Raw genomic sequence first — 21,809 nt, 5'->3', positions numbered from 1 at the left:
GCGCACGTTCCTTTGCACATGGCGAACGTTCGAAAGCAGGTTCGTGTCTTTCTTCGCCGTTTCTGTTCCTCTTTTGTATTTGATTGGATTTATAGCCTCTTCAGCTGCCGATAGACAATGCAGTCGACTTCCTGGCTTCGTTCGTCGCGTCGGGATCGCCAGCAGATCGAACCGCCTTAGAAACGATCGTTTTTGCGCTCGAAAAAGCCGATTTAACAGAGACAAGACAGCAAGAACTATTCGTCCATCACCTCGGAGCACTGCTGCCTCGATTTTCATCCTATCAAAGGTTCGTTTCTTCTGCACTGATGTCCAGAAACCCGAGTCCTCGTATTTTAGTTGGGTGATGGAGAAATTGAAGGGAAAGCGTCTTCCTTTCCCCCCGTTCTCAAACGCGGTACGCAGCATTGTTTCTCGCTGCTCTAAAATATTTATTTTTCCCTTCTCCTCAGCCACTGGATTTAGCAAAAACGAGAAATTTTTTCATTGGCTTATATAGGTACGTGTAGCAAATCGAGTGTGTCTGCTTAATTATTTCCGTGTTTTCAATAAGACTCGTATCACTAAATCGTTCCTTTACCTTGCTCTGGGATTGGACAGAACTCTTGACTTGGTTCCAAGCACGTGACCCTCACATTTTATGGTGTGTCATAGAGGTCTTTTCCATCGTGGGAAAAATCTCCGAATCAGCTAAAATATCCCTCAAGCAAAACCTCAAAACAAAGTAAAATAAATCCACGTTTAATTAATTAATTAATTAATTTTATTAGTTGTGATTATCTCACGCTAAAAGAAAATCTAGTCGATGAAGAGGAGAAGACACTTCTTCTCTCTTCTAGTACTCCAACAATTCACACTGTGCAAGGATGCGATGGCAATGTAGCAGCCGTAAACATAGGCAACGTTCTTCTGCCTGCTTCTTTGAAGAGCCAATCACCAGGCGATTTTATCTGCACGCCATCGATATCAAATACTCTTTTCTCTATGGCTATTTCGGTTGCTGCAAAGCGACCGGTTTTGCTTGAAGGCCCAATTGGCTGCGGCAAATCGGCGCTTGTTCAGCATTTGGCTTGCTTAACGGGACGACTACGATCGCCTGATTTGATACAATTGCAGCTGGGAGGCTTCACAGATGCAAAAGTAATAAATAAATAAATAAATAAATAAATGAAACTACTCACACGTGTTATAGGCGCTTGTTGGAGTTTATCAAGCTACGGATATACCAGGAGAGTTTGTCTGGTCTCCCGGCGTCTTATGCGAAGTAAAGAAAAGTTCTCGTTCCGGGGTCCCCAATGGAATTTCTCCCCCTAGGCTATGTCTAAAGGATATTGGCTTCTCCTCGAAGACATCAATAGTGCGCCAGCGGAACTGGTCAGTAAATTCCTTCGTGGTTTTTTTTTTCTATGAGAATTCTCTCTAGGGGTCGATTCTTTTGTCCGTACTTGAGTCGAGAGTCCTGGTTTTGCTGGGTCAGGGAACGACGCTGCGTGCCGCTCCCGGCTTTCAGCTCTTCGCGACGCATCGTAGCGGAAAGTCCATGCAAATGGAACTTCTCGCCGATCACTGGGACGCGATTTCCGTGAAGGAAATCAGCCAAGAAGATCTCGCCAAGGCGAGAACAAAAACAATAATTTATATATATATTTATTAATTAATTTTTGATGCAGATTATTCAGACGAAGTACAAAAAATTATCCGAAGTTTCCGACGTTCTCGTTCTCCTTCATCAATTGCTCGCAAGTCGAACAGAAAACGTCGTTTCTCTTCAAAAGCGAATTCCATCGACTCGGTAATAAACAAGTATTTATTTATTCATATGTATTCCTTTTGTTTTGCGCGCAGTGACGTTTTCAAGCTTTGCCGGCGATTATCCGCTTCTCCGCGCGTCATGGTCAACTCAGTGGCATTCTGCAAAGAGGTACAGATAATTTAAAACGTCTCTCTCGCTCCGTAACGACAGTCCAGGTCGATGACTGCTTCCTTTGCTCTTCTTCGTCACTTGACGAATATCTGAAGGCGGCTCTGAACGTCGGCGAAATTCTCGGACTTAGCCAAGAGCGAATGCATCACATTTTGACGCTCGCTAAGCCAGACTTGGACGTGAGCGAATCCTACGTTCGAATCGGACGCGTGACGATGTCGAGGGACGAGGAGAGAAAGGGGAACGTCGACGAGTCGATTTATGCGCTTACTCGACACGTTCTCGTGCTGATGGAGAGGCTTGGTGCGTGTGTGGCGTTCGCTGAACCCGTATTGCTCGTTGGCGAAACGGGAACGGGAAAAACGACGGCTATACAACACCTGGCTAATCTTTTAGGTAATATTGAATGACTAGGGAAGCGTTTATAGGGTTATTTTACAGGCAAAAGGCTTTATGTTGTGAATATGAGTCAGCAGATGGATAGCGGTGATTTGATAGGCGGGTAAGCCAATAAAAATGACTCAGAACGCCTAATAATTATTAATTTATTTGCAGATTTAAACCTGTTGGGCTAAAAAGCGTGTTTTCGCGTGCGAAGGAAGATTTCTTTTCGCTGTTTGAAAAGAATTTTTCTCTGAAACGCAACAACCAATTTTTAATTCACATCCAGGTATGACGAAAAAGCAAGTACCTACGTATTATTTTCACGAAAAAACGTTGCAGAATTCGTTTGCTCAATCCAAATGGAATGTCATGTTGAAACTGATGAATCACACGTGCGATATTGCGTTAGAAAAGGCTAAAGGTAACATCATTCTCAAACCAAATATGCGCGTGTGAACTTGTTTATTTTCTGTAGGAACCACTGCTCTTTTATCTGAATGGAAATCGCTCAAAAATCGACTTTCCAAACTGGACAAACAGGTCAAGGATCAAAACACCATATCCATATTCTCCTTTATTGAAGTCAGTAGCAACTCAAACCCAGCCACTCATTTTTGAAGTCTTTTCTCTTAGGGAAAACTAGTTCAAGCCATCAAGACAGGAAGTTGGATTCTTTTAGATGAAATAAATCTAGCGACATCCGATGCCTTGGAGTCTCTCTGCGGAATATTAAGCGATAGTCATCAAACCCTTCTCCTCACCGAAAAGGGGTCGGTTTTTTTACTCAAATAACGACCTAAATTATATTTCGTATTTAGTGACCTAAAACCCGTCGAAGCGCATCCGAATTTTCGACTATTTGCCTGCATGAATCCCGCGACAGACGTCGGAAAGAAGAGTCTCCCTTTGGGAATTCGAAATAGGTTAGGGATCCTCGAACTCAAAACAAGTCCAACCCCCGTATTTTCAGATTTACTGAAATATTCGTCACTGAACCGAGCGACGAAGATCTAAAATTGCTCGTGGCGAAATATCTCGAAACGTTTACGCTATCTCCCGGCGAAATAGAATCGATTGTCGCGTAAGAAAATCAATTTTTATCGCGACAACAACCAATAGAATTAAACCTCTTTCGAATAGCCTGTACCGCAATCTAAAACATCTAGCAGAAAACAAATTGACAGATAGCAATGGTCATTGTCCCCAGTACAGGTAAATTACTTACTTAATTAATTAATTAATTAATTCATAGCGAGACGCGCGTTGTTTAGTCTTAGAACTCTTTGTCGAGCTTTGACATTTGCAGCGAGACTCAGATGCGGTTCAATTGCGCGATCATTATTCGAGGTGCAATCGCTCTCATTTTTACAAAACCTCCGCAATAATTTTTCTCCCCAGGGGTTCTCCGTTAGTTTTCTCTCTCAACTCGACTCGGAATCCTTTCCGCTTGTCAAGCAAAAAATCGTTCAGCACTTGGTACCCCCGTCGACGCGAAAAGCGCTTAATTCTCCAATGCCTCGCCCGTCGTCGGACGACAGAAGCGTTTGCGTGCAAGGATACTGGCTCATGCGAGGCACAAAAGAACTCTCCACGCCCGAGAACTATATCCTTACCCCAAGCATCGAATTCAACTTGAAAAACTTAGCCAGAGTCGTCTGTGCAAGGTAGACGAATTTTTTTTCTCGTGAAATTGCCGCGATTTTCTCTCGTTTTAGATACCCCGTTTTGCTTCAGGGACCGACTTCGGTGGGAAAAACGAGTCTGATTCAGTACCTCGCGAGTCGAACGGGAAACGCGTGCATTCGCATTAATAATCACGAGCACACCGACCTTCAAGAGTACGTCGGAAGCTATCAGCCGGACGAACACGGCAAACTCGTCTTCAAAGAGGGCCCTCTCGTCAACGCAATGAAACGCGGTCATTGGATAATTCTAGACGAATTAAACCTCGCCCCGACCGACGTTCTTGAAGCGTTGAATAGGGTACGAAGTTTTAGGCGTCGAAGAATTTAAAATTTCACTCTAATTCGAAGGTTCTTGATGATAATCGCGAGTTATTCGTTAGCGAGACTCAGGAATACGTCAAGGCAAAGCCAGGCTTTATCCTTTTCGCTACTCAAAATCCGCCCGGGCAATACGCAGGCCGAAAGGTAAAGATAAATAGATCCGTCTTGTTTTTATTAGTCGAGGTGTCTCGTAGATGTTGTCGCGAGCTTTTCGTAATCGATTCGTCGAACTTCACTTCGCCGAAATACCTCACGACGAAATGGGACGAATTCTTCACAAGCGCTGCTCTCTCCCTTTGTCCCACGCCAAAAAAATGATCAACGTCATGAAGGATCTTCGAGTAGAGGCCCCCAGTCCACCACCAATCGCTTTTCGAACGCGTTTTCTCCTTAGGCGAATCGTAGATCGTCGAGTGTGTTCGCTGGAAAAGACGGGCTGATTACGTTGCGCGACTTGTTTCGCTGGGGAGAGCGCTACAAGGGCTTTCATCCCGATGGAAAGACGTACGACTGGGAGTTGCATCTCGCCGCCGACGGTGAGTCGTTAAACACGAAGAAAATACACGCCAAATATTCATACGTCTTCTAGGTTATTTTCTTCTCGCTGGCAGGGTGAGAAATGTCGAGGAAGAAGCGATTATTTTCGCGACAATTCAAAAGCATTTTCGCGGAAAATTCGACGCGAATTCGCTCTTCGGTCTTTCGTCGAATTTATCCGATTTGAAAAATTTGAATCCGCTATCAGCCGACGTACTATCAAAAGTCCAAGCTCATCTACAAGAAAAAAATTCTCACGTCGTCCTAACAAAGACGATGAGACGAGCATTCGTTCTTATTGGCCGAGCGATCGCAAACCGAGAACCCGTTCTTCTCATAGGCGAAACAGGGTAAGAAAAAAAATACGTCATCATACATATAAAATCGTTATTTCCGTCTCAGAAGTGGAAAAACGACCGCCTGTGAAATATACGCCTCGTTGAGCGGACTCAAATTATTCACCGTTAATTGCCACATGCACACGGAAGCGGCGGATTTTCTCGGCGGTCTCCGACCCGTTCGTCATCACGTAAATCACTTTTTTAATAAGGAGGGGGAACAATAGTTTTTTTTTTAATTAAGAATGACGACGACTTGTCTTCGTCCAAACTCTTCGAGTGGTGCGACGGGCCGCTCGTCGAAGCGATGCAATCCGGCGGCGCATTTCTCGTCGACGAGATATCGCTCGCCGACGATTCGGTTCTTGAACGTTTGAACAGCGTTTTGGAGCCCGAGCGAAAATTGCTTCTAGCCGAGCGCACGTGGACGAGCGAAGGACGATTGGGCGAGGAAATGGAGCTGGAAGCCGCGGACGATTTTCGTATATTTGCCACGATGAATCCAGGAGGAGATTTCGGCAAGAAAGAGGTGAATTCATTATTAATTAATTAATTAATTAATCTGAATTTTTAAATTGACTTTTTTAGCTGTCGGCTGCGCTGAGAAATCGGTTTACTGAAATTTGGTTTTCGAGCTGTGATTCGAGAGAGGAATTGCTTCTTATCGTCGAAAAAAGTCTCAATTTGCAACTTCAGATACTTCCCGTATCAAGAGGTCCCTTTCCTCGAAATTTAAATTTACTCTAATGGGCAATTTTTTGGGCAGGACGATCTGGAATCGGCGAACGAATAATAGACTTCTGGAAATTCTGGACGGAAATCACAACCGGAAAAAGGTAAACACCTCTAATGGATAAATATCAAATAAATGAATTCACTAGATATTCTGCGACGGTCAGAGATCTTCTCTCGTGGGTCGAATTCATCAATACGTGCTCGCTAAAAGCGCTCGAGCCCATATCAACGTCTGACGCCTATCTACACGGTGCCTGCCTCGTTTTCATGGACAGCTTGGAAACGGGTTCGAATTTTGCGAATTCTGAAGAGCACTGTCTCCTAAAGAAGGCGTGCGTCGATTTCTTAACAAAACAACTGCCAATCGACTTGTCGTCGATTCTCGACAAAGCGGCAGGAAATGCACTCAAAACAACCGAATCGTTATTCGGCATTGGCTCGTTTTTTCTTAGAAAGGGTACGTTTTTTAATATCTTTTTTTTTTTATAAGTAGTTTTTTTCTAGGTTCGAACAAAGTGTCTATGTCTGACGACTACAGCTTCTGCGCTCCGACCGCGTTTCGAAATGTCTTTCGTTTGCTGCGAGGTATCCAGCTAAATCGTCCCATTCTGCTCGAAGGATCGCCCGGCGTTGGAAAGACGAGTCTCGTGTCGGCGTTAGCGAAAGCGTCGGGCAACGCAGCAGTACGCATCAACTTGTCCGAAGAAACAGTAAGAAGAGAAAGAAAATTCACTATAAAACGTAGACAAGTCGATGCGTTAGGATATCGCTGATTTATTTGGCTCTGATTTGCCCATCGAAGGAGGAAAGAGTGGTGAGTTCCGGTGGAGAGACGGTCCCTTGCTTAGAGCTCTCAAAGCCGGTCATTGGATCATTTTGGACGAGGTATATACGACGGAAAGTGACGTATCCTACGGTAGATTCATTTGTGCAGCTAAATTTGGCCTCGCAGTCTGTTCTCGAGGGACTGAACGCTTGTTTTGATCACAGGGCCGAGGTTCAACGCTGAGCTTACTCTCGCACTGCGTGAATTTTTCATTTGACGATTTTTAGATCTTTGTTCCGGAACTGGGACTGTCTTTTCAAGTTAAGCACGAAAGAACGAGAATTTTTGCGTGCCAGAACCCGGTGCAACAAGGAGGAAACAGGAAATCTCTTCCCAAATCGTTCCTCGATAGAATGACAAAGGTACAGACAGTACTTGAGTAGAAAACGTAGAAATAAAATAGCTCCTGGTATTTTCTGGCAGGTGTTTTTCGAAGAGTTTACGAAGGACGACCTTTTATTTATTGCTAAATCTGCCTACCCACTCATCCCTGTTTCAGATGTCGAAAAAATGGTCGATTTTCTTTACAGGGTTAGGCAATTTGTTCATTTGAAATTTACGTAATTGTAATCGGCTTCTAGCTCTCACAAGGAGTGCTAACTAGACAGAGTTCCGGCTCGCTTGAATTCAACCTTCGAGACTTGCTTCGCTGGTGCAGTTTGCTTTCAAAACAAAAGGTGTTTTCGTAGCATTCATTAAGGTTACACTACAACGTCAAATCTTACGCAGAAACAGTGGGGCCCCGCTCAATTTATCGACGTCATATTCTCTTCAAAACTGAACATCTCGAATAAAAAACAGGTATCCAAGTTTTCCTTGTTTTGTTTATATAAGAAATTTCTCTCCAGGTGGATGCTTTGGCTGCTGAAATATTTGGAAATAGCATTTCCGTCTTTCGCAGTCATTTTCGAGTCACTCCAACTTCCGTTGAGGTAAATTGACACGCAGTCATCAACGAATTATTTTTGAATCCTCGACAGATTGGCACGGCAAAATTGAAGCGACGTGGATGCTACGTAGGTCTGGAGTCGCCGTTCGTTTTACTGCATTCGCACATGAGACCGTTCCACGCGTTGGCTCAGTGTCTGGATATGGGCTGGATGGCTCTTTTGGTAGAAAGAAACGTCTCGCGGCGTTTTATTAACAAATCTTTCAGGTTGGACCGAGTGGGTGCGGCAAGAGGAGTCTTGTCCGTATTTTGGCTCAATTGACTGGCTCTCGTTTGCTGGAAATGCCAATGACAAGCGACATGGGGATCCTAGAGCTTCTTGGTGGATTTGAACAGGTGCGACAATAAAAGAATCACCAGCTTCGTTCGTATAATTTCTTTATAGGAAGATCTAAATAGAGATTTTAACCAGTTGTGCGAGAAAGGAGTGCACCTATTGGAGCTCGGAATAGAGGCTCTCGCAAGAGGTGGTCTCCTTTTAGAGAGAAGACGCTCTTTGGGCGATTTACTCAAAATTCATTGCGTCCTTACAAAAGCCAAAGGTAGAGCAAATTTTCTTCATCTCGCGCGTTTATTTGAGAGCCATTTCCATTGCAGATGATCGGTGTGTGGACTTGGAATTTGGTGGCAAGATTGCCGAAAAAGCGGCGACTTTATTCGAGTCTCTCCACCTAGAACAAGCAGAGGGTAAACGTCTATCACCTTAGGATGTTTTATCTAGGGTATTTTATGCAGAAGCTCGGCGCTTTCGGTTGGAATTGGAGAAATTTACGAAGAAGACGAGCGGTCTGAAAGGAAATGTGGGAAGTCGGGGCGGTCGCTTTGAATGGATCGATTCATTCGTCGTTCAAGCCGTGAAAGAGGGACATTGGCTATTGCTCGACAATGCGAATCTCTGTTCGTAAGTGACTGCTTCATATTTAGCCAATACGTCGCTTCAACTATCCGACTTTAGTCCGTCTGTACTCGATCGTCTAAACCCGCTCTTGGAGGAGGGCGGCGAGCTCAAAATAACCGAACGTGGCGTCGTTGATGACGAAATCGTCACAGTCAAACCTCACCCAGACTTCAGGTATCTCAATCAATAGAAATTAAGATTTTTCAGGTGAGTATTCGACTGCAGACTTATTCTATCCATGGATCCCGTCTACGGCGAACTTTCGCGAGCAGTGAGAAATCGGGGTTTGGAAATTTACGTCGAAAATGACGTAGGTCGAATTCATTTTTAAAATTTTCTTTCTATTGATCGCGCTTCGCGTGCAGAATCAACTCTCCCAGAGTGACATTGAAGTGCTACAGCGTAGCGCTGGAATTTATCAACCGAAACTACTTCAATGGTTCTCCGCTTTGTGTGATAACCTTTCCTCAGGTGTGATACGAAATCAATGCCTCCTATGACTTTGATCTAAGTCTCGAGATAGCTAATAGCCTTCGCAAACTATCGCGTTTCTTCACTACTGCAATGGAATTGATTCAAAGAGAATTTTCCCCAATTGCTGCCGCTGAGATGGCAATGGAAAAAGTACTGAAAGTAAGTCAGAAAACCTCTCGTTCTAACGAAAACATTTTGCGATTTTTCTAGACTTCGTACGATGCTGTCTCTTCGGAAATTCCCGTTGAAACGCCCAGACCAATCACGGTGGCATTATCGTGTCCATCTTTCGCAGAGATGGCTCTCAACTCGAGCTTTGCCACGGCAAGACGCGACTTATCATTTATTTCCTACCTGATCAGTCGAGAAGAACTGTAGCTAAAATCCGTAAACGATCGATCAAATTTATAGAATCTTTTTATAGGTATCAGACTGCGGTGCGAAATCGAGTGTCGTGGTTTGCAGTGAGTGGGTTTCATTGCCTGGGAATTTATCCTATTGTCTCTGTTCTTAGCCAACCGAGCTGGTTTCAGATTTTTCATTGGCTTTTACAGCGATATTGCTCTTTGTGGAAAAGAGCGACATCGCTGACTGGGAAATTCGAATGAATTGCGCCACTTCCTATGTCAAAGACCACGTTAAATCGTTCGAGGCAATCAGAAGAGTCACGAAGAACTTTGTCGCTGGCAACGTTTGTGAAAAAGGTCTAATAATTTGAGAGGAGACTCGTGTGCTGACGATTTACGAATAGGAGTTCCTTTCAATTGTTTGACTGATCCTGGTTTTGCCTTTCACTCGGACGTAAGACAAGACTGCGACCATTCGTCTCTTCAGTAAGATTACTTCACATCCGACTCGTTTTTCGACGGCGAATTTTTGTCTTTTAGTCAGTACTTACTGTGGAGAATCCTCACGAAGAAAGAATACCTTAGTCTCATGAAAGTTTCGTTTGAAAATCCTTCTAAAGGCAGCATTATGGCCCTATGTCTCTCCCCTTCATTGAGTCGGTTGCACTACGTTGCTTAGCGATTCTTTGACTTTTTCTTTTTAGCTCCTCAACGTCCTTGGCTTCGACGTCTGGCTGTCGTTGTTTCAAAATTCGAAAAGCAGATGTTTGATTATCTACGTCGACCTTTTTCAATCAATTGTTCGAATTTTTTGGAGGTAAAAATTCGCGGGGATCTGTGATCTATTTCGGGGCTATGTAATTAGGTTGAAATGGAACTGGAATGGTTTTGGAAGATGCTGTCTTTTTGTTGTCTCTCGCCGGCCTCAGATTCGGCGCTTTCACAGCTGCCTTTCTACTGGTCAAAATTCAGAGATTGCTCCTGCAGAATCTTCTCTCATTTGCGACCAACTGAAAGGCAATTAATAATTTACTTGCTCTGTTTTAGTCATTGGATTACTCAGGGCATCGCTTCTCGTGGAGTCTGATTGTGCAGCACTAGACTCTGCGATGGACTACGGCAAGAAGTCGCTGTCTTCCCAATGGGCTCATGTCTTTGGATCTCCTCTTCCTTACCGATGGAAAGAGAGTGCAAACGTCATTGTAGGTTGATTTTCGCTTTATTTATCTTTCTCTCAAAACGCTACGTTTTTCGCAGGTTGATTTAGACGTGCGACTTCGATACGGTCCTTGCATTCCTCGAGTCGTGCGTGGACTCTTCGCGTCGCGATTCCTGGCAAATTTGGTCTGGCCAAAAGAGAACGAAACGGACGTTTCAGGTAAAGAGCTCTCGCAATACACAAGATATCATCGTCCATAAATATCCTTCAAGGAAGCGAAATAATAAAAAATGCCCAAGTTATAGTAGACTCTATGACTCAGGAGACCGAGATCGTCAGCGATGTGAGAGATACTCTGTCTACAGCGACTGCAATTTTGCTCAAAGCGCGACTGATTGCTGTCCTGACATTTTACATTAGAGGGTAATTAAATGACATTTGATTTATTAGTTAAAACTGTTTTTTTTTTCAGCGGAGAAGACTTGATTGAACACTGCAAGGAAATAGTTGTTCTGCTATCAACTCTGGTGCAATCGCTGCCATTTTCTCGCCCCTTTTTGTACGCTGCGTGTTTGAGACTCGAGGAATTTCTGCACCGAAACGTCAGTAAAAGAACGAATCTAACCAGAATCAGGTCCATCTTATTGTTGTTTAGGAATGTAATGAAGATCTGCTTCTCGCCTTATTTGGAGAAATTCAACTGGCGTTTCACGATCAGCTCTATTTTTTCGGCGAAATCTGGTCTTCCCTCGAAGCGTTTAGTCGCATCGTTAGTCAGAATGTATCGACGTTTACAGCGGTCGAAAATCAGTCTTCTTTCGCTTTTTGCTTCAACGACTATCTGGAGAGTTCTTCAGGAAATTCTCTGTCGTCAATCGACCAGACTTGCAGTCAACTCCAATTTCTAGCAAAGCATTTTTGGTCGCGAGGCTATATTCTCAATTCGCCGGTATTCTCTTTCAGGTATAGCGCTTCTCCTAGCTAAGACGTGTGACAATTTTTCCCCCATAGGCAATCACTGTGGAGTCAAGTCGCAGCAGACTTTGCTGGTCTCCTCAGAACCCTTAATGCAATCCCCACCCACTGCAAACAAGCGTACAAAACCCTAGTAGATTCCGCGGAACAGATAGTAGAAACAAGTGACGCCGAAACCTTTCTGGGAAAGCTAGCGTCTTCGTTTATTCGACAAAGTCCTCGCGGCGCCATAGAGCTATCAAGAGACGTGTCGTCTTTGTTAAGCTATTTATTAGACTGCTTTGGGTCGATCTTCGCGGCGAACAGAATCGACGTTGACATGGCAGGCGAATTTTCAACTCTTGGCAAAGTGACTGCTGTTTTTGGACTGCTGCAGTCGTCACTGGCATTGCCTGACGTTTTAACCGATCTCGTGGAAAAGAATAATTGGGAAATTCGTCAAATTGAGACTGAGGTACGCACAGGAAGAGAACGGTTTGGCTATTAATACATCTCCTTTTAGATTGTGAGCGTGGAGACTGAATTGGCTACTCGTCACGCTCAAGACTCTATTCTCTGTGGAAGATCTTCGTTTCCGGACCTAAGTGAAAAATTCAATGGAATCGAATTGGCTGGCTCTCCCCAACTGGAAGCAATTTTGCTAGAAAAGCGAAATATTCTTCAGCAGGACGCTAATTCTCTGCGAAAAAGCGCAGCATGTAGGCCGGAAACTAGTCAGGTAAAGAAAACTCTCGTTTTTTAGACTGGCATCGAGAGCTTCTTTAGTTTCTGCCTTTGGTGGAAGAAATGAAGCAGTTTACGCAGACGATTGGCTCCCCTTCGAGTGTCCTTAGCCTAATCAATCGACTGGAGAACCTGAGCGAGATCGATCATATACTGAAGCGAAAATCACTTCTAGAAGAGGCGGCAATTTGGGAAAAAAGCGCCGAGCTATTTCTTCATCGCCTGCAAGAGACGTATCCTATGTACAGAGACATAACAGTGCCCTTTGCCTTAGGAATCTCAAAGGTTTACAGCAAAGATTTAATTAAACTCTGTATAATGAACTGTTTTCGCAGGTCATACACGGGACAAAGATGCTCTGCACGTCGTCAAAGAAAACGGTAAAGAGAATTAGACCTCTAGCATTAATTAATAAGAATACATGTGTTTAGAGAATCGATGTTCTGTCTCTTGAGTCGCTGGCTTACGAGAGCGATGTCGTCTCGGCGGCTTGTTGTTTCGCCGATCAGGCTTATTCTAAAGGTAATATCGATCTAAACCGTCTCTTTATGCTTATACTTTTCATAGATTTAAATCTGAGTGAAAACCGTATCAGGTTAGAATTGCGATCCTTTTATATATAAATGTCTAATTTCTTTGTTAGACTTGTAGACCTCGCTTTGCAGCTGTTCTCTTGGATTTCCCAACACAAGTCTTCACTTAGTTCCAGAGCTCTAGAGTCTCTGAATCGCTTACTGGAGACGTGCCACGGCGTTTGGCGAGACCAGCAGAGCATCGATCTGGCCAAAACTGTCGCCGCCGCGGAACTATTTCGCTATCGAGAAAGTACGAGAAACGACGATGAATCGGACGACGAAAACGACGACGAATCAACAATCCTTTTCCCTCAATATGACGACTTCGCTGATTTGATTGACGAAGAGAGTCTAGAACCGGCAAAGAAGAAGAAGAAGAAAAAGGAGTCTTCTTCATCAGACAGCAACGCCGTTTCCTTCGAAATTTCTGACGCGCATCGTGCAATTTTCTGTTCACTCGCTTCGTCGCTTTGGACGTGGACCCTTCCTCGTCCTTCGTCGACTATGAAGGAGGACGTTTTGGCGATTTTGTTTCAGCGTCGCTACGCCTTACTGTCGCGCTATGGTGACTTCATGCAGGGTACGAGATTTCTCTTCAGTGCACGGCGTAAAGATTGTCTTTGTCTAGGCTTGAATTTAGATGGGAAATTAGCCTCGTCCCATTCGCTTTTTTCCAGTCTCAAGCTACGAAACTACACTTTAGAACCTCGGGATGAAGCTTCTTCTGATCAGTTGCCTGATGGGCTTTGTCTAAGGTTTCCTTTGGAGTAAAGCACGCCGCACTGTGGCTATTTTTTTTCTGGCTCTAGGTCTTATTATGACATATACCACGATTCGAATATTCCCGCCGTTCGCTCTATTTTGCCCATTCTTAAATCGTTCTGTAGTCGAGTGAAAGAAATTTTGGTCGACTTGCCTGATAATCCAGTCATGATTCAGGTCAGTAAACAACAATAGTTGTATCCTAACTGGATACTCGATTTAGCTACTTGATATTGTGGACAAAATCAAATCTTTTTCACTTTCAAACTCCATTATGAAATTTCTGACCGGTCTGGAACTGTTGTTAGAAAAATCTCAAGTAACAATGAAAAATTCAAATTTCTCGCACTTAACGTTTATTAAGGCTTGGGAAATGTACTCAGAGCGTCGATTTCATCTCTCCCGGGAGATTCAATCGGTCATGCAAGTGGTTGTTCAATGGAGAAAGCTGGAACTAAGGTTCGCTCACTAGAAGTGTCCAGTCTTGAAGTCATAGGACGCTTCACCCTTCGTAGTCGCTGGCCACAGCTTGTGGAGGCACTGAAAAAAAGATACGCCGAAAGAGCCTCAACTTGGTGGTATCATTTGCGTACTTTCGTTACTTCTGCTGCAACAGGCGATCACCAGCAAATAGGTTAGCATGCGTTCATTATTTTAAATAGAAATAATATCGAGTTTTTTCTGCTAGATAATCTAGTTTCTGCAGTGCAACACTTTTTAGAGAGCTCGTCGGTTGGAGAGTTTCAATTTCGTCTGGGACTTGTCTACGCGTATCACTGCGAATTGATAGTCTTGAAGGCATCTCCAGCAGGTAAATTGATCTCGAATGATTTCCTGGATGATATTTTGCTGTAAGCCCAAGGTGTTCTCTATCATTTGCATCGCTATTACGAACAATTTCGTGAAGCCATTTCCTCACACATTTGCGTCAAAAAGAAACCCATCGAGAAGGAAATAAAGGTAATTTTTTTGCGTTCTTTTAGGAAAATTTACATCGCACACTTTTGATTAGGATTTTATCAAGCTGTTCAAATGGAGTGAGAGCAATTTTTTCGCTCTCAAAGACAACATCGCCAAAGTTCGAGAGAAGTTGCGACATTTCGCGAAAAACGTGGAACAAATTCTAAACGAACCCGTCGAGAATTTTTTCTCTATTCAAAGCCTGCCTACGGTCAATACGGATTCAAATTCAAAAAATCAAATTTTGCCTTGCCTTCCATCGGAATCGTTAGCTAAGGTTCATAATAGTAATGTCTATTATTTAATCGAGAATTTCATTGTAGTCGTCGTTTGAACTGTTTCACTTCAAAAAGCTCAGCTCGCATTTTCTAACGATTTTTCCAAAAGTAGTCAGAGAAGCGAGGCAATGCTGCTCAAGTCTCGTTTTACGCGAGAAAGAAGTCGAACAGGAAATCGACGTTCTAGATTGCATTACTACACTGAAGAGTTTACAAACTGCTACAGAGCAAGAGGTCTCTTTTCCCCCAATGCACGAGAACAGTATATTCTAACCGATTTTCTTAGGAGGCGAAGAATGCCCCTGCTATGAAACGACATGCGAGACAAAAGAGGATTGCTCTGACGTCACTTTTTCGGTCTCTCAAAGCTGCAGGTACGTTGACTCTCTCTAATCGATGCTCTATCGCGACCTTGTGCTCGTCGTACGCAGGCCTGTCGTATCAGCGAGGAGTCCAGCGTCGAAAGGAGTCGGACTTCCGCAAGTCGCTTCTAAAACTTCAGCCGGTTGATTTGACTTCTTTCGTTTTGCGAATGAAGGCGTTTTCGTCGGGCCTACTGAGGTGCACTTGTTGGGCTTTTCTGCTTGCTCCTAACTTCGTTTTTTACTGCAGCGAAGACGCGGAGAAATCGATCTCTGAATCGTGGGCTACGACGTCGGCGTTGTTCTACCAATGTCTGGTTTTTGATAAGGCTTTGCTGAGTTCTTTCCTCAAGCCTTCCAAAGTAAATGCCAAATTGTTGTACTGTACTTCGAATACCAACAGATCATTCCAGGATCTTGTTCCCTTGGACATTGAAAGAATGAATGGTTACAGTGGGCAGCTTTTGGAGATAATAATCGCGCAGTTGGGAAGCATAGGCGATGCAACGAAGCACATAGCAAAAATTAGGTTAAAATTTCTACTCTATGACCTCGTTTTACTTGCATGCTTCGTTTGCGCTAATAGTGATCACTTGGGAAGTCTGCGCGGCATTAAGAATTGGATTGACGAGCTGAAAGTGTCACCAAGTCTGCCCTTACCTTTGCAGAAGGATACCCTGCAGTGGATGGTATTTTTTATCGGAAATTGTATTGACATCATCTTTATTATTTATATTAGATTAAACTTAAGGATTTGCTAGACGACGTGGTTTTGAGTCTCGGTGAAATATGTCTTCTTTTCCGGTGTTACCCCTTTGGAGAAAACGAAGAGATGGCGACGGACGATCCTGTAAAACCCGCCTATGCCAGAACGACTAGCGCTTCCTTGGTGGAAGAACAAAGAAAGAAACTGGAGGTGAGGCATTTCCAAAGGCAACTGGGCTACCCGTTTATCCTTTATTTAGACGTTGAAGGAGGAGTTTCTGCGGCAGAAATCGCAGCTCGACGAGAGACTCCTTCCACTTTTAGCCGCATCAAATCCAGTTCTTCTGTCGTGGACGCAGTACGAACAGATGCGAATGTCCTTTGCCCACGTCGAAGAAAAGTGCGCAGATCTCACTGACATCATCAATACTTTGCAAGGCAACATTTCAATGGGGTAAAGCACGAAATTTCTGTCTTTTATTTACGGCTACCAGCCGAATTATTTTTAGTGACAGCGGAGGTCTTTTAGCTCCTCTTCTCACCACTAGAGTTCGTGTTGCGTCTACGTGTGAAGAGTACCGTGTCTGGTGCACAGAAAATGGCCCAATTGACGAGAAATGCATTGATGAGTCTCACCTACAACGGCTTCAAGAGAGGGCTCTTAGTTTGTTGGAAATTGTATCTGAGATCTGCCCTGTTCTCCGACAATCAATACAGCTCGGTGATAGTCAATCTAAAGACGACTTTCCTGTCGTCGATTTGCTTCATTCGCGACCATTTTCTCTTCTCAAAGCCTTTGAACTAGAAAAGGCGAGAGAACATCATCACATGGGAAATAAAATTCTAAAAAATTTATTTTCGTAGGTCAGTTCAACGTTTGTCGAACTCGTTTCGAATTTATCGTCTTGGGCAAGTTTCCCACTGGCGTCCTCTTCGCAAGAGGTACGGCAATGTCTTCCCAGGCTACGTAGTACTAAACTTTGCTTTAGATTCTAAATTCTGGCGTCGTTTTGATCTTGTCCTTACTACCTCTTCTTGACGACTTCTTAACAATGGCTTTTTCTGCTTTATCCGACGCCGTGCTATCTCAAAGATTCGCTTGCACCGTCTTTCGAGACATCTGCACAGTATTTTCGGATTTGCTTATCAAGGTTAGTAGTGTACTGCGTCTGTCTTGCGACCGTGTATAGTCTCAAATACTCCTAGGGCTATGGACACTCACTTGAGGACGACAGTGACGGCGTCGATCGTGGCGTTGAAGATACTGGCGAATTAGAGGGAAGTGGGCAGCCTGGAGACGATAACGACTCCGGAAAGTTGCCTAGTTCAAATCAGAAAGTAGAAGAAACTCCTAACGTATATAGTACGCGTCTCTGAGTACTCAGACGCTGAGTTTTTCTGTTTTAGACCGAACAAGCGGATAAGGATGACTTTGAGGCTGGTGGCGGACAGACTTCTCTCGATAATGAACAAGAAGACATTGAAATGGATAGCGATTTTGATATGCAGAACGATGACGACGACTTGGCGGAAGATGGTAGCAAGAACGACTCAGGATCGAATGTTGAAGACGAATTTGGCGAGACGGGAGAAGGCGATGACATAGGAGACAATCCATTAGACGAAAGCGACGACGAAGCGAACGATAGAGTAACTTCTTCAAAATTAAAAACACAAGCGATATTTATTTCTTAGGCTACCGAGATTTCTGACGAAAATGTCAATGATTTGGGATTGGATGCTATGAAAGATCTAGGTAAGAACAGTACTTTATATTTGAGAGAAAGTACTCTGACTCGGTTCTTTAGAACTTGACGAAAATACCGCTCCAAAAGATCATAACGTCGACGAGTCCGTGCCTCAGGCTAATGATAATGAAGATGAGCCAGTTGATTCAAATCAGGTTTGCTTCACTTCTGATGTCCCCGCGATGCTCACAGCATTTTTCAAAGGAGGAAATGTCTATTCCTGAAAATCTTGCTCTCGACGAAGACGGCGACGAAGCCGAAGCTTTATCCAGTGACGACGGTACGATTCATGAAAATTCAATTGTCGCCTCAAGCAATTTCTTCCAGAAGATGTCGCCAACGAACCAGAGGAAGCTCAAGATTCCGCAGAAGATACCCAAGCATCGCTTTTGGGTACGCGGTTCATAAGACGGAGGCTCTATAAAGACGTTCTTTTCAGGGAAAGACGTCGACGACTCGCCGGATGGAGAAGAAGGAGAGGTCGACGAAAAATCTCGCGACGATAATTCTGCTAGTAATCAACCCGCAGTAAGCTCGCAAAGGAATTTTCTATCAGAGAACCGATCAGTCGTTGAAGGAGGGAGACGCCGGTTTGACTCATCATACCGAGGACGCGGAAACTTCGAAAGAACAGCGCGATGCGTCGTCCGACGACGACCATATAGGCGGCGGAGTCGAATCGGAGAATACCGACAGAACGACGGCCGAAGAGAATCAAACAGCATCTTATTCATATAGTACGGATAGTTTTTGAGTCTCTCTTTTGCTAATAATCCCATTCAGGTACGCAGAAAAGTGCTGGGTCGAATACGGAGGTAGTTTAATGCTGTTTTCGTTTTTTTTTGTCTTTGGAAATTCGTATACGCTGCTAGAATTCCATAAAGAGGTCATCAGTCAATGCGTCTTTGTCGAAGGAGCCTGAGCCGAATGCGAAGCGCCTCAAGCTGGCTCAGACCGATGAAAAAATAGCAGACTCACAAGCGATCGAGGTCAGGCCTTTCTCTCTCTCAGAAGACACTCGATTGACCCTTCTTTCCTTCTATAGTCCAAATCCGAAGAATACACGCACGTAGTCGATGATAGTGAAAAACACGACGACGTTTCTCTAGCTGCAGCGACAGAACAACAGGCTCGAGAACAGAAACTTAGTGTCGAATCCGTCGACGAAGAAACGGCTGAAGAAAGAAACGTTAAAGCGGATGACGATAAAAAAGATTCCTCTATAGGAGATCCCGCACAGGTTCTAGGGTTAAAGTAGGGCCAGCTCTCTAAAAGCTGTATTTTTTTGAAGGAGAACTCCTTTGAAGACGGTCAGCGTAAGGCTTATTCAGACGTGAAGCTGACAGCGGAGTCTGACAATCGTAGCATTGATGAAAGTGGCGACGGGGAAATTTCCGATAAAAGTAAACGTTCTCTTGTTAAATTTCGTCAAAATGTCGATTGGATGCACTTGCCGGTAAGACAATAGTCTCATCTACGAGCTGTACCAAAGATACGATTTTTAGTCAAGCGAGCAGCTCGAGGCTCGTCTGACATCTCGATCAGAGTCGTCTACAAAAGTTTCAAGTGTACGTTGCTCGAAATCGTAGTCCCTCCCGAACCGAATTTCTTTTAGGACGCTCAGCTGCTGTGGAGGCAGTACGAACAGTTGACTTCAAACCACGCTAGAGAGTTGTGCGAACAACTCAGACTCGTTTTGGAGCCGACTCTTTCGACGAGACTAAGGCGAGCAGCAAAAGAGGTATTCGATCTCTCTAACGCATTGTTTATAGGGGCGACTATCGAAGTGGAAAACGGCTAAACATGAAGAAGATCATTCCCTACATAGCGAGCGGATTTCGCAGAGATAAAATCTGGCTCCGAAGAACAAAACCGAGCAAACGTCAATACCAGATTATGTTAGCAGTCGACGATTCGTCAAGCATGGGCAGTAGCCACTGCAAACAAGTACTTCATAAAGAAAAAAAGCTGTGTCTAAACTATTTCCGCGTTCTACTAGATGGCTTTTGAGGCGTTATCAATAGTCAGTAATGCCCTACGTTGGCTCGAAGTGGGGCAGTTCGGCATCTGCAGGTAAGTGTAGAACAGTTTCACTTTGGAAATGATTAATTTTGGGTTTTGCACAGTTTTGGAGAAACGACGAGTATAGTGCAGTCTCTGGTTGAACCGTTTACCTCCGAGTCAGGTGGACGGGTACTGCAGGAATTCGCGTTCGATCAGAACAAGACAAAAGTAGCTCAGGTATGCGACGCACTGGCTTGGAGCGGAAACATCACACTCTGTGCCTTGCTTGCAGATGGTAAACACGTGCGTTGACGATATGATAAAATACGATCACCATCTCGACCGAAATCAGGCGAGGAGTCGACTCCTACTAATCGTTTCGGACGGACGAGGAATTTTTCTTGAAGGCACTGAAGTAAGCCATTGTAGAATTAATTAATTATTTAATTTCTACTTTTACTATAGGTGGTAAAAGCGGCAGCTAGAAGAGCGCAGCTAGCCGGTGTCGTCACAGTGTTCATAATTCTCGACAGCTTGAAAAACAAGGTACATCCGGCCACGCTCCATACGCTCAATATATTTGAAAAAATTTAGGATTCGGTTCTCGATATCGTGGTTCCAGTTTTTGATGATAAAGTAAGTGGGTGTCGTACTGCAGTACAAGTGTCTAATAGACTATGTATCAGGCTGTTCCTCGAATGTTGTCCTATATGGACGAATTTCCTTTTCCGTTTTACATACTATTGAAGGACATCAGTGACCTTCCTAGAACGCTCAGCGACGCTTTACGCCAGTGGTTCGAGTACACTGCACTAGCTTAATTATTAAAAAGCAAATAAAAACTTGAGTCGTCAAGGGGGCGGAGAGAGAGGAGAAAACGCCCGGATACCTCAAATGTCCAACGGGTACGAACTTACGTACGCCGGTGGCGAAGACCAACCGGACGGTCCTCGACGCGCGGACGGCAACCTAGCGGCAATAATAGCGCAATAATGGCGACATCGTTTGCGAGTGCTCAATCAGACTCCTCCACGTGACCCTTCTCGATTTCGCGTCAAATAACGGAGAGAGAAGGCCATCAGGAGTAAACAGAAACGAAAGGATCGGTTGATACGATCGCACAAGCGATTCCTATTCATCTTCGACCGGGCTACTAGGGTAAAAGACTGGAGCTAAACGAGGAAGCCGGAGAGCTGAGCAATCTTGTATCTGTATATAAGGAAGGATCTTTATTGAAAAAAATTGCGCTAAAGAGACAAAAACGAACTAGAATAATACATGTACTTAAATAATTAATTAATTAAACGTAGGGAGCGTGGCCGGATGTACCTTGTTTTTCAAGCTGTCAAGAATTATGAACACTGTGACGACACCGGCTAGCTGCAAAAATCTACGTATAAGCTACGAAAAATATTTACGCGAGCGTGCGTCGTAAAAAAACGTGTCTTGGCCTTCTATTCATTCTTCAGCAGCGTCATCATCTCCATTTCTTTCCTGCGACCTAAAAAAAGAAGTTAGTTATCTGTCAAATCATCGTTGTACGTACCTTTTTGTTGCGTCCGTATTCGCGTTACCCAGGCTACACCACGGGGAGGTTCGGACGCGTCGTAGCCCAGGGAAGTCTTCGCAAAGCGATGACCCCCTTCCAAAAAGTGTCGGGCGAGTTGCGGGTCCTCGGCCACTCCGATCAGTACCGCCTGGACGAGAAACGGCCCCTAAAACCGAGTCCCCCGGCTCGTTGGTACCAAAGCCTTCGGTATGTCTTCCTGGGAAGAACCGGGCCTTGCGGAAGTGGAGAACGGCCGACCTTGTAGAGTCGACAGGGAAGGCAGTGCAATGCCCCAAGCCGAAGTCTCCTGGACCAGGTCATCCTCCGTCTAATCGTGCCAATGGTGAGAAAAGTGCCGGCAACCAGGCCGCTTGCGACACCCCCTCCAAGTCGTGCCCGCTCGAGCCTAGCGCGGGCCGTACTTGTTCGGCAACAATAAGACATCGGCGACCTTTCCGCCCAGTGCGTAAACCGAGGCCGAAGCCCCCCATCGCCCTGCCTACGGGTTCCGGCACGGATTATCCGTGGGCCACGCTGAAACAACAACCCAGAACTTGCCTTATGTCTTCCCCCTGCCGGTCCGATCAAGGA

The 21,809-nt window shown here is 44.5% G+C and overlaps 1 protein-coding gene and 1 long non-coding RNA gene across 5 annotated transcripts; one reads left to right on the top strand and one right to left on the bottom strand.

Moving 5' to 3' along the window:
* Positions 1 to 18: 18 nt before the first annotated feature.
* Positions 19 to 21,043, top strand: LOC136195541 (midasin-like). 4 transcript variants are annotated; one of them, XM_065984882.1, is made up of 109 exons: positions 19 to 39; positions 96 to 289; positions 340 to 397; positions 453 to 499; positions 554 to 724; positions 771 to 1,140; positions 1,193 to 1,264; positions 1,315 to 1,374; positions 1,424 to 1,615; positions 1,671 to 1,792; positions 1,846 to 1,921; positions 1,969 to 2,320; positions 2,366 to 2,426; positions 2,480 to 2,594; positions 2,648 to 2,729; positions 2,784 to 2,890; positions 2,942 to 3,078; positions 3,127 to 3,231; positions 3,279 to 3,389; positions 3,449 to 3,520; positions 3,580 to 3,655; positions 3,707 to 3,972; positions 4,024 to 4,291; positions 4,342 to 4,458; positions 4,509 to 4,655; positions 4,709 to 4,850; positions 4,904 to 5,201; positions 5,254 to 5,380; positions 5,434 to 5,718; positions 5,778 to 5,904; positions 5,956 to 6,025; positions 6,071 to 6,381; positions 6,429 to 6,634; positions 6,687 to 6,809; positions 6,859 to 6,921; positions 6,978 to 7,112; positions 7,174 to 7,281; positions 7,332 to 7,427; positions 7,480 to 7,551; positions 7,599 to 7,682; positions 7,731 to 7,862; positions 7,907 to 8,035; positions 8,085 to 8,241; positions 8,297 to 8,386; positions 8,438 to 8,600; positions 8,655 to 8,771; positions 8,823 to 8,907; positions 8,963 to 9,068; positions 9,121 to 9,230; positions 9,282 to 9,445; positions 9,496 to 9,535; positions 9,586 to 9,775; positions 9,823 to 9,904; positions 9,959 to 10,074; positions 10,123 to 10,235; positions 10,284 to 10,435; positions 10,482 to 10,620; positions 10,676 to 10,796; positions 10,850 to 11,000; positions 11,050 to 11,179; positions 11,233 to 11,540; positions 11,589 to 12,006; positions 12,055 to 12,270; positions 12,318 to 12,560; positions 12,611 to 12,655; positions 12,707 to 12,797; positions 12,843 to 12,870; positions 12,919 to 13,430; positions 13,479 to 13,605; positions 13,660 to 13,789; positions 13,836 to 13,931; positions 13,977 to 14,071; positions 14,128 to 14,246; positions 14,301 to 14,423; positions 14,469 to 14,572; positions 14,625 to 14,849; positions 14,896 to 15,084; positions 15,137 to 15,224; positions 15,282 to 15,411; positions 15,463 to 15,574; positions 15,626 to 15,741; positions 15,799 to 15,901; positions 15,952 to 16,128; positions 16,178 to 16,371; positions 16,427 to 16,727; positions 16,782 to 16,859; positions 16,907 to 17,068; positions 17,124 to 17,273; positions 17,325 to 17,567; positions 17,613 to 17,673; positions 17,726 to 17,820; positions 17,870 to 17,945; positions 17,993 to 18,058; positions 18,105 to 18,193; positions 18,243 to 18,402; positions 18,449 to 18,480; positions 18,538 to 18,654; positions 18,711 to 18,905; positions 18,957 to 19,121; positions 19,171 to 19,233; positions 19,281 to 19,390; positions 19,438 to 19,612; positions 19,665 to 19,738; positions 19,792 to 19,906; positions 19,962 to 20,084; positions 20,135 to 20,215; positions 20,264 to 20,305; positions 20,356 to 20,471; positions 20,526 to 21,043. In XM_065984882.1, exons 1-109 carry the CDS (start codon positions 19 to 21, stop codon positions 20,704 to 20,706), a joined length of 15,192 nt encoding a protein of 5,063 aa, XP_065840954.1. In that variant the 3' UTR covers positions 20,707 to 21,043. The 4 variants fall into 4 exon arrangements, with proteins under 4 accessions (XP_065840954.1, XP_065840955.1, XP_065840953.1 ...); XM_065984883.1 differs by having other exon boundaries at positions 8,435 to 8,600; positions 17,996 to 18,058; XM_065984881.1 differs by having other exon boundaries at positions 8,435 to 8,600.
* On the bottom strand, positions 20,873 to 21,267 carry LOC136195542 (uncharacterized). The gene is made up of 2 exons (XR_010671913.1): positions 21,216 to 21,267; positions 20,873 to 21,170 (listed from the first exon to the last, which is right to left on the bottom strand). It is a non-coding gene; the product is annotated as an uncharacterized lncRNA (long non-coding RNA).
* Positions 21,268 to 21,809: the final 542 nt, after the last annotated feature.

This window comes from Oscarella lobularis, chromosome 14, assembly GCF_947507565.1.
Source record: "Oscarella lobularis chromosome 14, ooOscLobu1.1, whole genome shotgun sequence".
NCBI lineage: Eukaryota > Metazoa > Porifera > Homoscleromorpha > Homosclerophorida > Oscarellidae > Oscarella > Oscarella lobularis.
The sequence above is the reverse complement of the archived record's forward strand: the minus strand, read 5'-3'. Positions and strand labels throughout refer to the sequence as shown.

What these genes read in the sequence shown, in the direction of transcription:
- LOC136195541 (XM_065984881.1), top strand. Translation starts at nt 19, where the DNA reads ATGGCGAACGTTCGAAAGCAG. An exon ending in GGTCATTGTCCCCAGTACAG is followed by an intron (nt 3,521 to 3,579) that starts GTAAATTACTTA and finishes CGCGTTGTTTAG; the next exon opens with TCTTAGAACTCTTTGTCGAG. An exon ending in CTTCTCATAGGCGAAACAGG is followed by an intron (nt 5,202 to 5,253) that starts GTAAGAAAAAAA and finishes TTTCCGTCTCAG; the next exon opens with AAGTGGAAAAACGACCGCCT.